The sequence below is a fragment of the Rousettus aegyptiacus genome, unplaced genomic scaffold, assembly GCF_014176215.1.
Source record: "Rousettus aegyptiacus isolate mRouAeg1 unplaced genomic scaffold, mRouAeg1.p scaffold_m13_p_7, whole genome shotgun sequence".
NCBI classification, from domain to species: Eukaryota; Metazoa; Chordata; class Mammalia; order Chiroptera; family Pteropodidae; genus Rousettus; species Rousettus aegyptiacus.
In genome coordinates this window covers 33,877,311-33,894,373 of record NW_023416310.1, presented here as the reverse complement: position 1 = coordinate 33,894,373, position 17,063 = coordinate 33,877,311, and the positions used below count along the sequence as shown (strand labels likewise).

At 42.4% G+C, this 17,063-nt stretch overlaps 1 protein-coding gene across 4 annotated transcripts in view; it reads right to left on the bottom strand.

Annotated features, from left to right (window-relative positions):
• SPTBN1 (spectrin beta, non-erythrocytic 1) overlaps positions 1–17,063 on the bottom strand; it is a 180,130-nt gene that overhangs the window by 89,014 nt on the left and 74,053 nt on the right. Inside the window, exon 1 of one of the 4 annotated variants that reach the window (XM_036224204.1) lies at positions 12,705–13,245. The exons of 2 other annotated variants lie outside the window; for them this stretch is intronic. In XM_036224204.1, the coding sequence (XP_036080097.1) occupies positions 12,705–12,813 (109 nt within the window). In that variant the 5' untranslated portion in view covers positions 12,814–13,245. Of the gene's footprint in view, positions 1–12,704; positions 13,246–17,063 lie in introns of those variants that run through there. One more of the 4 variants, XM_036224205.1, reaches the window with a different exon arrangement.

Here is a 17,063-nt window from a genome sequence, read left to right as displayed (position 1 = left end):
AGAAGAGCTGACCTTCTGAGGCAGAAGGAAGGAAACCACATCATAAATCCTAAGCCCAGAGGGGAGGATGCTTTCTGAGAAGCTAGGGCTGAGGAAGCTACTTCAAAGCAGACTCAAAAACCTGCGTAGGCCTCTGTTAGGACCTGGTCCAAGAGCTCCCTCCACACCCAGCCACACCTAACCCCTCCCGGGAAGATAACTATCTCTGATGAGGCAGTGTCGGGTAGGGCTCTGTGAACACACAGGTAGCTGGGTGTGACTGCCAGGCCTACCACTTACTAGCTGTGTGACATTGAGCAAGGCACTTCATCTTTCCAAGCCTTGGTTTCCTCATCTGTAAATAGAGATAATGTCTGTGCCTATCTCTAGCATTCTTATGAGTGTGCAATGAGGTAATGCACAGAATAAATGGCACAGAGTCAGGTACATAAGCTTTCAATAAATGTTGGCCATTGTTATTGAAAAGGTCTCTGTTTCCTTCATCAGTGGACACCAAATTAGTCCAGGGGACCTAAGAACAAAGACAGCCTCACCATTTGTTTCCCCCAACAAAAATTTCTTAGATTTATTACGGATTTGTGTTTCTCATAGGGAATTTACACACACTGTTATAACTGATTCTCACAGTAACCCCTGAAGAGTAGGGAGGAGAGGTGTTCTCCATTTTGCAGAATTTTATTACAAAAATTGTATATGTGTTCCTCTCTTGTGAGCTTAAGGACAAGGATAGACACTGTACCCCAGTGCCTGGAAAAAGAGCTGAAGACACAGGCTGTCCTTAACGCAGAATACTCAACGGAGGTTGAGTAATGCCAATAACTATTCCATCGGGTCTCCGACTCCAACACGAGTTTTGTTTGTTGGTTTTCAATGTAAGTTGGAACCTTAGCGAATAAATTACATTGTGAATTCCCACTAGGGAGGGGAGGGGGAACAAAGAGGAAGACCCCAAATCAACTGCTGGATCAGTTAGTGACCTGTGCCTCACTTTCCTCTTCCAAAAAACACTGAGCAAAAGAGCTGCTTCTTATCAAACAAAGAGAGAGCAAGGATCCAAGACATAATTTATGTTTGCAGACAACTATGAGCTCATAGGAAAATGAGGTAAGGAAGGTCATTTCAGAATCACTGGATGACAATGGCTAAACTGAGGATCTGGGCCCGCCCTCCCATCTGACTCCCAGCCCACTGGTGGCATTTGCTCCCAAGACAGCCAGCTCCAGGGCCCAGCCAAGCAGGTCACTGCGCTAGTGCCCCTCCCTCAACTCTATCCCTTTCTCTCTCCCTAAAAAGCCATCTGAATGTACTACCCTGATAAAGACTGCAGTATGTGGTTCTATGGCCAAGAACTCCTAATCAAGCTTAACTATAGTCAAGCCCACTGCTGAATGAGTATGACTTTTAAAAATTGCTTCCTTCTGTTTCAAGCAAAAAAAATAACCTCCCATCTCAAAACTGAAATCATATATACTTGCAGAGGAAAACCAAAGTTTTTTTTAAGGTGGTGGTACAGAATTGGGAGGCACTGAAGGCTGGGAAGTAGATCTTGGACCAAAATTACTTTTCTCATGGATATCTTCAGTTTAAAAGGCCAAGCTTGCACATTAATCTGGTATCTAAATTTCTGAGGCCCTGCCTCTATTTGCTCAGAGTATTATTAACTGCCTGGCTTCTAGAAAAGCATTACTCATGCTATATCACTGTGAGCAAAGGCATATTGGCAGTTAGAAAAGTAACATTCAATGTACAGTCTCACAATGTAAAACTCTGAATGGCTACCACACCTAGCGAATGGAATCTCAGTTGCCCTATCTCACTCGAAGGAAAAAGGAAAAACAGAAGAGACATCTGATGCCTAATTAATTTCTAAGGAACTGTTTCTCTCCAAGGACTTTAGTCCTGCGAGTGTCCCTCTCTGCTCCTCCCCACTAAAATTAAGCAAATCCCCCAGTGCCCTGAAGAGTACAGGGACTATATGGGGGAGGTCTCTAAGGTCCTACCAAAATTTCACTTTATAAGATAAAAAAGACAGACCCGAGATAAGCCCTTCCTAAAGTTACAGTTTAGCCACATCTCAAAGCCAAAATCATTATCCTGTGATTCATTCTTTCATTCAACACATTATTTATTATGTGGCTGATGAGGTCACCTCTTTTCTCAGGAGAGAAGAGGCAGCAGGGAAGATCAACTAACTTACTTTGAAACAACTGTATATGTCTTGCTGCCTTTATTATTTTACTCATTCATTCATTCCTTTATTTATGAAACATTTATTTATGTGCCAAGTACTCTGAAGGAATACAAGGATGAACACACACACCTACACACTGTCCTCCATACACAGTAACAGGTACTTTCATATATAATTGGGGTGACCCATCTCTCAGCTTGTCTGGGACTCAGGGAAATTCCCCAGACGTGGAACGTCCAGTGCTAAAACTAGGAAAGTCTCTGGCAAACCAGGATTAGCTGGTCACCCTATTAAAACAACATATTAACTTAAACTGCACAACTAACCCAAGGACTATTTATTCATCCTGGTTTTTAACAGATGAAAAAAAGGGGCTCAGTGAGAAGTCTCTGGGAGAGCTACGATTTATTTGAATGCTGGGGCATATGTGAATCCGCAGCCCACGTGCTTTCCACCGCCCTTGTGTTTCTGAAATGAGAGAAAAAATGTCCTAACACTGAACCCGGCCTCCGGCAGCCCTCGGCAGCCCTCGGCAGCCCTCAGCACACCACCACCGCAGGGTTCAGAGCACTTTCCTCCCCAGCTCCCCTGGCCACCCCGCCCACACGTCACCACAGACTGTGCAGCCAGGATTTCATCTGTTTGACAGTTGTTCGACGATAATGCATAATCTCCCTCTACCACTGAAAGGCTGAATTTTTTACCGCAAGCTGCTTAAACCTCTGTGGCAATAAACGTCTTCCTCAATAGAAATCAGGGCACTGTTTTCGAGCACCAGAAACCCACTCTACACCAGACTATACTCACCTCTCAACCACCGTACATTCAAGCTAGCAATCTACAGAGACTTTCTGGCAGTTAACTGTTCAAACAGACAAGGCTGACTTTCAAAGACCTGGTATACTTTACACTTTAAAATAGACTTTCAAAGTCTCTCTTTAAAAAAAAAAAAAATTATTCAAACTGCTAAGACCACATTCCAAGAGATAACCACCATGTGCATGTCAGTGCCACCAAAATAAGGGCTATGGTTTTGTAGAAGGAATTCAGGCAAAACACACACACTCCTCCAACTAGTCAGTGCTCAGATAGCTCTCACTCCAAAATTCCATCACTACTGCACTCTGACTGCGGGGTGGGGGATAAAAACTCACCCAAATAATGATACAGCCTATGTAATTTCCTTGCCACCAAAGAAGAACAGAGCCTCCAGACTTTATGTTTGGTCACATTCTTTGTGAATAAAGTGTGCCTCAGTGATCCTCAAATTAATTTTCCACTTACATCATTTCAGCATTAGAAATGGACTTTAAGGCCAGATCTTTCACAAAGTCTTTGTGAAACCAAATTATAGACCAGCCTGTGTCTCCATTTCCACTGTGATTGCTGGATTTGCTACTTAAAGGTCCTGGTGCCTCTTGAAAACAAGATAGGGAGAGACAGAGAGAGACAGGCTAAGAAAGGTCTTTCAAAAGCAAACACAGTAGAAGCATTCAACAATCTATGGAGGGTGGTTAGTATTAGTAGGCTACAGTATTTCTCTTGGACAAAGTGCTGGATGCTCTGGCTTCAGCAGTAACTGCTCCAGACCCAGAATTTAAGAGAGGCACCACCATTGTGACCTTCGACCTACATTCAAAGACACCAGACTCAAGTGACTACCATCAACCCCATGTTCTTTCTAATGGGGAACAAAAAGGGGGTGTTTCAGCTGGGTGCATTTTCAGGCAAACTAAACACTCTTCTAACATGCTAAAGGAAACCGCACCCAGAACAGGTTTCAGAGGTGGGGTGGAGGCTGAAACTGTCAGTTCAAGTTCAAAAGACTGGCCCCTACTGGGCCTTGTTTTGCCATTTAACCAGGACCTGTAATAATAATGGTTATCATTGATTACTGAGGGTCCACTATGTACCAGATACTGTGTACCAGATACTCTCCTATGCAGAGTTTCACTTATTCTTAGGACAATCTTATCACACAGAATTGTATTACCCTCATCTCACAGATGAGGAAAGAGGCTCAGATTAGTAAAAAAATTGCTCTGATTTAGAAAGCAAATTGGCAATATTTGGCAAGAGGCACAGGAATAACCACATATGAAAATTTTATAATATAAAATAAGTAAACACTATAAACAAGACACTGAGACAAAACTGAATCTATAAAATGAGTAAAAGTGTTAAGTTGTATATGAACTACCAGAAAGTTAAAATTTGCTGGGTTGTAGGATCTTATATAACTACTTCACTTTTATTTCTTTTGAAGTTATCATAGTATGGCTGTTAAACAGTAAATATAGAAAAAGAATTTTGGAACAATAGAGATTTAACGCTATCCGTTAACGACCTTTAACCTTACTTCTGAAAGATCATCTGAGTCACCTTCTGATTACTACTTTCATTGCCTGTGCCTCTTCTGTCAGGAAGGTTCTGGAGTGGTACCAGTCAAGAACAGAAGTCACTTATTTCAATCTGCCCCCTTACTTCTTCCTCTGAGTGACAAGAAAACTTCTAGCCAACAAGCTTAAGCAGGTGCTCCCCTCCCCCAATCAATATCCAGTAATTTTAAAGCTTCAACTGCAGACTCACAGAAAATGAACACTTCTTAAATAACAGATATTTAATGTATTTCAAATCCACCTTTACCACCAAAACCTAAAGGCACTGCTAGGTAAATCTGATATACATGAAACTGGGCTTATGTCTTAACTGCAAGGACAGTAACATTCGTTTAATATAGCGTCATTTTACTAAAATGAAACAGACTTAAAAAAACAGACTTAAAGTATATAAAAGGCTGAAGTTGTAAAGCAGGTAAAGACTTAATAAGCCTCTACTTCCTAGGACGCTGTGGTAAAATTTTGGAACAATTTAGAGAAAGCTGGTCCAGAGTATTTTTGTAATTCTCCATTAATACCAAATGAGTAAATGAAAAGAAACTGTGTTTTTTTAACCTCACAATTCCTAGGATTAGCAAGTAGAAAAACTCTAGCCAAATTCTACAAAGACTTACAAAGTGAGGAATTAGCCAACCATGATGAGTTTAAGCCTGGTCATCTCCAAGGGCAATACTAAACTTTCCTTAATTAACTACTATACATTTGGATACAAGATTATTTTTGTAAATAGTTAAAATGATCCAGTTTACCTACAAGAAAAATAATATCCCACGAAAATCCTGCCTTTAATGCAGACGATATAAAACCTCAGAAAGGTCTTAATGTTTCTAGGACTATTTCCTTCTCTGCTCACAGGGGTAGAAGAGACAGGTAGAGATTATTTCCAAGGCAGCACTTCTTTAAACTTGAATGTGCATATGAACCATTTAGGGGTCTTGTAAAAAGATCTCCTGCCTCCTCTCTTGACCATTACCCTCCAAAAGCAATCATCATACTCAGAAATCAGACCAGCTGTTCATTTTAAAATGAAAAAAAAAGTCAGAACTAGGCACTTTCCTATTTAAAATCCTTCAGGAGCTTCCCACTGCCTGACTTACTTCCAAATTCCTTAACCCGATTTGGAGGACTATGCATCCTCCACCTTTATTCAATTATCCTCCCACTGGCCCTTGCTTACTTTGTTCCCCTTGCTTACTTTGTTCCACACTCTCAACTCTGGCCACCCTGAATCTGCTTTAATTCCCCCACCTGGGTCCCTCAGCTCTTTTAAATAGCGAGCTTTTAAATAGCGAGCCCTTTGCACCCACAAAATGATTTAACTGCCAAATGTATAATTAGTCAAGCCAGCAAAGAAGAGTGAAGTTAAAAAAAAATGTTTACAATGTCCCTATCATTTACTTCCCATCATTAGTTTTCCATAGCTGGGGCCTAAGAGTTGATAACTTATCAGGTCAAGAGGAGAAAAAGGCACCAAGATCTAAAAATGTCTGAGATTTACCAGGCTTATTTTGATAATGTGCACAAGTGTAATTTCAGTATGAACAGATGTATGGCTGTTAATTGAAAAATTTGAAGCTCTATCACTTATTCATGTCATTTTCCGGAAGAAAAAGAAACAAACCCTGAAGTCTATATTTTAACTACTGTATAATACTGAAGTCTTAGACTTCATCTATATGTAGGTTTCTTTAAAAGAAAAAATACATAGTATTATGTAAAGAATAACCATATTTTATAGTTTCAATAAACATGGACGTTTTCAAGGAAACATACTCTAGATTATGACATTTGCCGTTCAACACAACCCTGAAGAGAAACCAAACAGATACTCAGATAAAGAAAGCAGCCTAGAGCTTCTGATATCCAGGAAGGACAGAGCCACGGCCAGGTGCCATCTGCCTCCCTTCCAGAGGCACAAATTGCTGGGACTTTTAAGGTTATATCCAGTAGAGTCCTTAAGAATCTAAATGGAACTAAATCAGATGCTTTATTGAACTGTACATACTACTCTTTATTTTTCTAAACTTACATCTCCTTCTAAACTGCTCTCCACACTAACTCGGCGGGGGAACTGAGACAGATAAATGACCCCATCTGGCAGATGAGGTGGCTAAAGTATACAGATGTTAAAGGGCTTCTCTGATTTAGCAAGATGGAGCCCATTCTTGACTAGTTGCATTTTCCACTTTTACAATTTTGTTTAAAACACTTTTTCAGTACTCGTCATTCTCAGTAAGAAATCTGCTCCTATTTGAGAGCAATTCATGAAATTCATGCAGTCTGTTTCCCTCTTACTGCCCCATCCCCAATTGCAAAGACTGTACAAATGATCCAATTAGGGAGTGATTCATCACACCAACTAGTTAAAAACACCTATTACTGGGCCCCATCCCCAGAGAATTTCTGATTCAGTAGGTCAGAAGTGGGGCCTGAGAATTTGTATTTCTAGCAAGTTCCCAGGACATGCTGATGCTGCTGATCTAGGGACCACATCTGGAGAACTACTGCAATAAAGCAGTCCATAATATTAACTTCATTTATTTAGCTTTTAACGAACACTTAGTGACTGCTATGTGCAATGCAAGTTATGTCAGACTTTTGTCTTTATGTTCTCAGACTTTGCGAAATGCAGAGAAAACAGAGGCAAATACTCAAACTAGCACCAAAGTTTGTGAAAATCACATAATGACCAAGTGCTTAAATCTTAAAAGAAGGGAATCCAACCAGGGATTGTGACCTCCCCTCTCCCTCTGGGAATACTTAGAATGAAGTATCATCTGAATTAAACCTCAAAAGAATGACCCTGACAGAAGAAATAATTCCCAGTGGAAGAAACCAGGAGAACAGTGTCTCAAGGATGAGAAAAGGCAGGGTAGATTTAGCGAATGAGGAGTACTGTTGAGGAAGGAGCAGCTAGAGCTACGAAGGCTGGCGAAAGCCAAAGCCCCAAAGTTCTGGCAGCGGGAGAGCTCTCACCAGGGCCTGGCTGTAGGGAGGCTGGACAGCTGCATGGGGGGCTTCAGAAAACCATGGAATGAGATTAAAACAGGGAGAGGCAATGGGGCTGTGAACAGACCCCTTCTCAGACCCAAGGCATGGGAATACATCATCCAGAAAACTTCCTCAGCAGTCAGGACATCCAGAGTCTCGTTATTTCACAATCCTCTGAAAACTGGCATCTTTTCCTCAGAGGAAGTGATCGGCCACCCTCCTCTTCCTCCTAGCTGGCCTCCAACAGTCCCTTTAACAGTCATCCCAGTCAACTGCTGGATTTAAGCTAAAGGAATCAGGTGTTCTCTTGACTGTGTTCCTAGCCCACCAAAAAAAAAAAAATGACAGCATCACATGTCCAGAATTCTGAGCAGTTCTGAGCTCATTAGTTTTCTGCACCACCAGGATGAACTCAAGGTACTGGGTAACTGGTGTTGTGGCTCATACTTAACCAGTACTCTGGTCCTATAGATAGAGCATCGAATTAGGAATCAGGAAACGTGGATTCTAGGGAGGTAGTGTCCTCCATTGCTGGTCATAATCCAATGATCTATTTCTTTGTCTATAAAAAGTTTAAGAGAATATCTACACACAGAATTGTTATTAGTGCTAAGGAAATGCCCATTTATTTAGAACCTACTAAGTATTAGATCCCATACTGGATACTTTAAATAATTTAATTTAATTAAGCGAGATACCTATTAAAGTTAAGTGCTATACACGTTAATAATACTTATTACATCATTCAAAAAGGATTCTAATTTACAAATCTGTTAGACTTTTCTAAATTTTGAGCCTAAATGCTAGTAAACTGCTAACAGGTTTTTTATGTGTGTGTTTTTTTTAATTGGTGAATTATCATTATTCCACAAGGTTATCTAGGCTCAGAAAAACTATAGTACCATAGTATTGCTAGGTATCCAGACCAAAACTCCAACCTTTTATGCTTTCATTAAACCCAAAAAAGTTCTTATAAATCTTGTTCCCTACAAACAAAAATAGAAATATCATTTGCACCAACTCTTTTCACTGTCATAATTGAAACTACTTGAAGGCTATTACTTTATACTTAAGAACTTAACATTTCTTCTCAAACAGGTGTAACCCAGGTTTTAGAAATTAAGCAAGACAAACATCTAGGTACTTTAACTGGAAATTTCTTAAAACTTAAAAATAAATTTTCTTCATGATAGGTATGTATAAAACCAGTAATATTATGTCCCTAAGGTAAGAAATTAAAACAAAAATAAATAAATTCAACAAGACAACTGTAGATGACAATAAACTTGAGAGCGCTAATATAAACGTATTCCCATGGCCTCAAACTCTTTAGTCGCCTTCTATGTCCCAATGAAGAAAAGACTATTTCGTAATCCTTTCTGGACAGTGGCATAAATTCATTGAACCAGAAAAGCTAAAAGCAAGCACCTTCTCCAGAAATACCAGGTGCTGGATGTCAGAGTCAGGCTGCAATGAAGGCAGAAATAATTCATTTTGATGCTTGTCAATTAGGTCTTGTCTTCGTTAACTCCACTGTCAGAGCCAATAGATTCGGCGCTCTGGAGGGGGCAGGTAGGCAGGAGATGGAATCAGGGTGGGCATTTCACAGTGTTGCCTTTTTTTTTTTTTTTTTTTTTGCAGAAATGAAATATTAATACATAGAAGTCTGGGAAGAAAAAAGGTTGCATAACTATCTGCAGCCTGAGCCCATCAATGCTTGTAACCCTGGACAAGTTACTTGATTCTATCTTCTTACCTTTAAAACTTCATAGGTGTTATGAAAACTAGAAAAGATACCATATATAAAGTCCCTACACTAATAAATTTGGTACACAGTAAGCGCTAAATGAGATCTTTTACCCTACGAACCCCAATGGAGGAGACAAGGAGAGGCTTCATGGAGTAACTGGAATGTGAACATAAAAACTTGTAGGAAGGATTCCTATATGAAAAATGGAAGGTGGGTCATTTGAGGCAGAAGGTAGACATGAAGGCAAAGCACAGGGCTGAGTTTTAAGACGAGCTGCAGGCCGCCTACCTGGAAGATTTGATCGGAATGTAGGAGCTGAAACAGGAAGTATACAGGGTGGGACTACTTGGGGGAGGGTCCTGAATGTCAAGCTCAGGAATTTATAATTTAATTTACACAACAGGCACAAGTAATAGTTTCTGAGTAGAAGAGTAACAGGAGTATTTTCCTGTAAGGACTTAAACCGTCTGCTATGAAACTGAAAAAAAGGTATTATGAACCTCTCTGCTACTACAAACATATTTTTCTAAACACGTGAGGTTGAGTTTTGTTGTTTATTTCTCTCATTTTAAAAACGAAAACCAAACTAACCCAACCTTATAAGATAAATGAACAGACTGAAGAAGGTGGTAACTTAATTATGCAGGTGAACTTTTTTGTGAGAGAGAGCACAAGCAAGTGCATTGGGTGTGTCTGTAAGGTGTGAGCTGGGTGTTGGGTGTTTGTTGGTGGTTAAATGTCTGAGGCCACCAGAAGTAGAAAAGGTCCTGCCTCTTTTCTTATGCCAGGAGCATTGGTATAACAGACTTCACCTCCGCATCTCAGTCCCTTAAATCACCGAGATTTTGTTTTTAATCACACTTATTTACTTACCCATAAATCTGTAAAAACTACTTTATCTAAATAGACCAGGCTCATTTTACTGTCATAGTTCCCTTAGCTAGTAACAACAAATCCCATAGTCCCTACTGAAATTTTCAGGATCCAGTGTGAAAATTTGAAACCAACAAAAATGCAAAAGTATCTGCCACAAAATCATAGTACTCTCAAAAACAGATGCTAAATAAGTTCATATAAGAAGCATTTTAAAAAATTAATAGATTCAGAGAAGCTATTTGACAATTTTGGGTTACAACTGCTACATAGGATATCTAGAAAAAAGGCTGCTTTGCAGGCATGTACAAAATTAAATCAGACTCTGTATGTTATCAAAAATGTTAATTTGTAGAACTACAAATACTAAACAAAATACCAGAAAGGCGAGGGATGAGGATTAGAACAGGTTTTATCAAAAATTATCTGAAAACTGCTTAAAATGTAATCAGTTCCATTTGTTAGGGAGAATGATCCTAAATGTTTGTAATTCTCCTGGGATCCACCATACCTGAAAGTTAATCTATTCTTTCTCAGTTCCTCAACATGGGTGGTTTTCTGGTATAGAAATACCAACACTAAACTTTTGCAACTCCTAAACCACAATATTTAGAAATAAGAGTTTATCTGGAACCAAATCAGGAGACAAAGGTCACACACACCAAAAAAAAAAAGCTACCATACAAATAAGTGAAGCCCACCCCTTTTGAAGGGATTCCCTTAAGAAACATTATGAGGTAAAATATCAGGAGCACATAGTGTTTTTTTTTCTTTTTAATTTAAATTTCACTTCAACCAGAAAAGACAGTTTAAGACATTTCCTGTGTGTAAGCTCCACCCTTTTCAGAGAGCAGTTTTACAATCGTCTTCAAACCTTTCAGAATAACAGCCTTTTGTTATGGATAGGCCTAAGGGTACACTCCTCCCCACGCATCTTACATTTTCACCCAGGTCTTTCATTTCTTCAGTGACTACAGTGATAGGATTTCTGATGGATGGTTTCCCCTGGGTGCTTTCTCTTTGGCGTTAAGACACAACAAAATCCAGAGATTTTGTTGTGTCTTAACAAAATCTGAAGAAGAGGTGCATTCTGAATTCTCAGTACCTGAAACTGTAGATCTTCTAACACAGACCCAGAAGATAAGGAACACACTCCCATTCTTCTATTTACCACTTGCAAGTTACCCCATCAGCCATGGGCCGTCGCGTTTTCCAAAAAAGCATATTCCACCTCCTAAGAACTCAAGGAACCAGAGACATAACCATTCCCTTAAGGGAATGGAGTTTCCTCTTAGCTAACTGCCCAAGGAATGCAGCACAGCCTAACAAATATTTAAAATCACAACCTGTTCCATCTCTTATTTTCCAGAAAAGTGTCATTATGTCAACTTTCACAAGACAAATAAACCTATGAATGGAAAATATCCTCCCCCCTCTTCCCAATGAAAACATTCTAGTACTGAGCTGCTTCCTTCCTCCTCCTCACAGGAACCACATTTGTGGCACCAAGAAGAGTTAAAATAAGAAACATACAGTCTGAGAAGGCTACTCTTTCACAGCACTAGAACCATGCCCAGCCTATTACTTGATTCCAGGGGCTTTCAATCGGAAGGAGTTCTGTTTTCAGTTATGAATCCCTTTTCATATTTAAGCTGAGACGCCGCCAGCCAGGCCTACTGGCTGGGCAGAGGCAGCCAAGGGGGCTGCAGGAACCAACCCAGCTGCAGGCTTTAGGCCCATCACCCCACACACTGCTGTGCACGGGACCCTGCTCTTCATAAAAATATGCGCGGTAAAATAGTGGATTCATTTAATTATTTGAGACTAATATAGACTCCAAGAAACCTGTAATTGATCCAACTAATCCAACCCATAGCAATGAAATGACAATAACTGGTTTTCATTTTAAATTACATAGTCCACTAAATTGATGAGAAGGCTCTCCCCCAACACAATGCATCAAAAGAGTTAAAATTAAGCTTCAGAATCAAAACTGTAATTTACTCAAGGCTTAACACAAAAAGACCACTCCCTCCTCCCCTCTGCTATTGTTCTGAAGGACTGGGTGTAGAGCAGTGTGCACTTTACACCTTTAGGCTTCCCAGAGGTAAGAGGCTGGGGGCTGGAAGACACAGCCGACCTGGAAGCACTTATTTGCATATTAATAGGTCTATTAGACCTAAGCTATTGAGATGCAGAAATAGCTAAAGGACAGAAAATGTGTGTGCAGTGGGTAGAGCACACCTGACTTCTGAGAGACTCATAAGAATACTGGAGAGCCAGAGGGATTCCAAATGGTGGCTTTTCTGGAGTAGAGTAACAAAGTCTTCTAAGTAGTGAATGGGGTGCTCACAGCCAACCACAGGCTTTGGGGCCAGGCCGAGCGGCCGGCCGCCCGCCTTGATTAGGGTCACGTACCATATGGCACAAATAAAGCTTCCGAACCCCTGTAGGCACGGCCCCAGAGCAGGCCTGGCCTTTAGAAGGGGGTCTTACTTACCTTGTAGCTGCTTGAACCTCCCTTCCAGCTGGTTGTAGTTGTAAGGCACCTGCCCCGTGTAAGCGGGCGACAGCGGCCCGGAGATGCTAGACGTCCTCTGCAATTCCATTATGCCTCGCGTAACACCCAGACCTGCTGCACGGTGCAAATCCCGCTCCGGCCCCCGCTACCCCCATCCAACACGCAGGAGCTTCCGCACGGCTTGGCTCCCGGCCCCTGCGAAGAGGGCTGGACCTTAGGCAAGCCCCATTCCGGTCTGAAAGTCCAGCAGGGTGATCTGATAGGAAGCTGGCTGTAGGAGAGTCCACCTTAGCCGGCCAGGAGCTACCACTTAAGCACCTAATTCCTTGTTGCTTTCCTTCCTTCTGTGGCCCTTGGCTAGAAACTCGAAATAAATTACTGAGGGGCGGGAGGGATCGAAGGAGGGAGGTGCGAGTCCTTCTTAAATTTTTTTCAAAATACAGCCAATCTTAAGCTTGGCCGGGTCGCCGAGCCCGGAGCTCGCGGGAGCAGCGCACACACCTCCTCCTGGCTGCCCGCGGCGGCCGCCGGTTTGTAATTTAATAAGGAGCCACTCGCCGTGAGCTGGGCGGTGATGTCACCTGATTAGCATAACAGCATTGTAGAGGAAACGCAGGCTGTACCACGAGGAGGGGCGCGGGGGAGGCCGCTGGCCAGCGGGCCCCCACCCACCAGCCGCCCCTCCGCCCCGAGCCTCCGACCTCCAGGCCGGGCCCAGGACGCGCCGCGCCCGCCACGGTGGTACCTTCCCAAACAAAGCTGCTGGAATTACAATCTTTTGTTGAGAGCCTCACGTAACGGAAAAGTCTCCGATTACTATCACTTGAAAAGGAGGCGCTCGGGAGTGTAAGGAGCCCCGTAGGTCCCCGGCCCGGGCGGCTCATCCACTATTTAGCGTCTGCGGAGATAACGCGGCCACGCGGACCGCGCACCTGGACGCGCATGGCGTCCCTACTGCGCGGGCGCCAACCACTGCCGGGCGGCCACCGTGTAAAAGTAAAGCACAGTCACTCTGGACACTGCAGAGCCACCACGAGAGGAGGTATAAGTTCATGCTCACGGAAGGCTCTCTTCCGCAGATTTCTGCTGACATTACGAGACGTTACGCCAGAGGTTTTATGGGATAACACTAGCCCTATAATAGTAATTTGAGGCAAGATTTATGGGAACACCGATTTGCAAGGCATTATGGGAGAAAGAGACACAGGTAAACACCTCAAGGATCCCTTACTTGTTGGAGTTTATGAACCAATGAGAGAAGAGAACAGAAATTACCCTCAAATCCTACTTTGATTTGTAAAACCTCCACGTTTTGGGGTTCTTCAAAATATTTAAACTCTCTTCCCTAGCTGCTTCTCCCACTAAGCTCAACCAAAAATAAAATCCTCTACATAGAAAATAATGGTGATCAAAATGTGTTCTTAGAAAATAACCCTAGCTTATCCCCCACTCTTCCTTCCTAACTACAGGCAGACAACTAATTACTAATTTGGTGTTTCCCCAGCATGGAGCCCTGCAGCTATGCTCACTGAAGAAGGCAATGTCATTCCTGAGGGATTCCAATCTGCACTAAAGAGGTGGGCCTCCACCCCAGGTTTACTTTAGTCCCCAGGGCAGTTGTAATTCAAGCAACTGCATCCTGTCCAGGGCTAGAGATAAAACAAACCTAGAGTCTAGCTAACTGCTCAACTCTGAACAACCCCCGCTCCTGCCATCCAAACTGCTCGGTTTTTAAGACATCCAGTGTCAACCTTTAGATTTCTAAAGCTAGGCCCAGGATTCAAAGACATTTCTCAACATCCAAGAGGTACAGCGTTTTCTAAAGCTCTTTAACCGCTGGTGCAATTTAGGAAGGGGGCAAAATGAGGGACAATGGGAGAAGCACTTGACTGAGATTCCCAAGACCTGAGTTTCCAGTTCTAGCCAAACCTCTTCATCACCTATGACCTTAGAGAAACCCCGGATTCTTTCTAAACCTCTACTGTCAGACAGGGATAATTAATGCCTACTTCTACAAGGTCACGGAGGGGATGATGTGAAAATGCCTTAAAAATGGTCATACTATTCAAAATTAGGAGTATATTTTTCAAAATGCACCTCTTCTTGCATTTTCACCCCACATATCACAACAAGGCTACAAAGAGTAGACTGGAGAATTATCTCAGTTAAGATCTTAACATGTCCCTCCTTCACTATAAAATATACTGCTGGAGTGATAAGTCTTTACGTGTCCAGCAATAGGCACAGAAAATGAGATTGCAAAGTGTGTGCGCCTTCACCATACTTTATTTTTTATCTTTAAGCCACTTAGTGAATAGAGTGGGAGTCACCACTTTTAGAGACTCCCTTTCAGCTGCCTCTGGTATGGGGAAGTAGGTGAAATAAGCTTTCTAATTAGCCAGGTTACATACAATGTGATGGGGGTAGAGGCTGGGACTAGTGTGGCCACATTCGATCCTAAAGAGCTGTCTTAGAACAAGCCAAGCAAGCACATGCCAGTATTGTGAAGACAGGTTTGGAGTTTATAACCCCAAAGGTGAGAAGTGAGAATCCAATTTGGTGTGACGGCCCCAGGGAAGAACAAGGACGGATCTTGATTGCTCTTCTGACCATCTCCAATTCACCAGCGAGGAGGTGGTAAAGGAAGGCCAGAAGCACTCGTTCTTTATTCCATTCACTATTTACTGAACACCAACAGTGTGCCAGGAACACTGCCCAGTGCTTTGGAGGATTCATGGATGATGGGGAGAGTTGCTGGCCAAAGGAGATGGGCCAAAAATATGCCCATACTAGAAAAAGAGAATATGTGCTGGGGTGCGGGGAGAGTTCTGAGGACAAAGAGGTCACATCTGCCTAGTAAGGCAAACAGGATCAGCTCCAAGAAGGACAACATTTGACCAGACCTTGAAATGCAGGTAGATTATCAACAGGCTGGAACAAAGGGGAAGCCACCTTTACTCATGGGAGGAAAGCAGCTCAAGTAAAGGCACTGCCTGAACTGTCCCAGAAACGGTGCTACCATTTATCTGACGCATAAGGGACTGTCAGCCATGAGAGGCAAACTTGAAACTAAGCGTGGGCTGGGGACCTTGGCAGACTTTTGAGCCAGAGGAGGATGAGGGCTGGGCTGGGCTGGGCTTTGGGATGATTAGTCTAGTCTAGCAGTAGGTTAGAATGAGTAGAAAGAAAAGAGCCTGAAGGCAGCAAGGTCACTTCGGTGGTTACTGCAGTTTGTCTAGGTCAAAGAATGAGTCGGGGTGTGGCAATACAAATAAAAAGGAGTGGACTGATGTAAGAGTTAATCCACAGGACTCTGGTAAAAGACTGTAAGTGGGAGTTCAAAGGCAAGGGCTGAAGATGACTGGGTTTTCAGAGCTGGCTGTGGGGTGCAGGAGAAAACTGATTATTCCCTTCTAAATAGGCTGAATCTGAATTACCTGCAACCCTGTGGGGTGACATGACCAGAAGCAGGCAAGGATAGAACTAAAGTTCAAGGCTGAAGATAAGAGTCTTGTGCACAGAGTGAGGGTTACAGCTGTAGTGGGTTTAAAATCTAGGAAGGGAGGCAAAAAAGGCTAAGCACAGAGCCCTGGGGAAGAAGACCAGGGTCCTGGAGGAGGAAGAAACAGCAGTGGAGATACCTAAGGAGTTACAGAATGAAATCCAAGACAGAAGAGAGCTACTCAAGCAATGCAGAAAGAATAAAGAACTAGAACTCGGAGAAAAAGTAATCCAGTGTTTATCAGGAGGCCAATGGGGTAATAAAAGCTGAAGCAAGGTTACAAGGAGTTGGAGAAGGAGAACAAGAAGGCAGGAGTGCTGAAGAGATGACTACTGAATAGGAGCTATGGGATCAGGGGAAGGAGTGCTGGGGCAGGGTCTACCTGAGCATGTCCTCTGCGCACAGGTTTCAGCCCTAAGTTGGCACAGGTAGGAAAAGGCCATGGGAAAATGGCTCAAAGGTATGGGTGGAGCAGTCAGTTTAGCAATACTTACCTTCGGAGACAGGAGGGAAAGGATGGAGGGTGTGAGGAGGAAAGAAGGAATTTAAAGATGCTTGCCCAACTCTAACTTAATAAAAAGAGGCCAGAGGTTCTACCCGCAGTTTTATTAATAGTGATCTAAGATGAAGACATCTATGGCAGAAACATGTAGCATGTGAATAAGGATCATTAAGGGAAGTGAGACAGTTTTCAGAATGCTTAATAGTTCACCAAGCATTCTGTAGAAACAGACACTGCAATTTTTTCTAAGCTCAATCTTTTCTAAGCTGAAAAACTACTTTCTCTAACCCACGACATAGAAATCAACACATGTGGCCAACTGTGATGAGCAGTT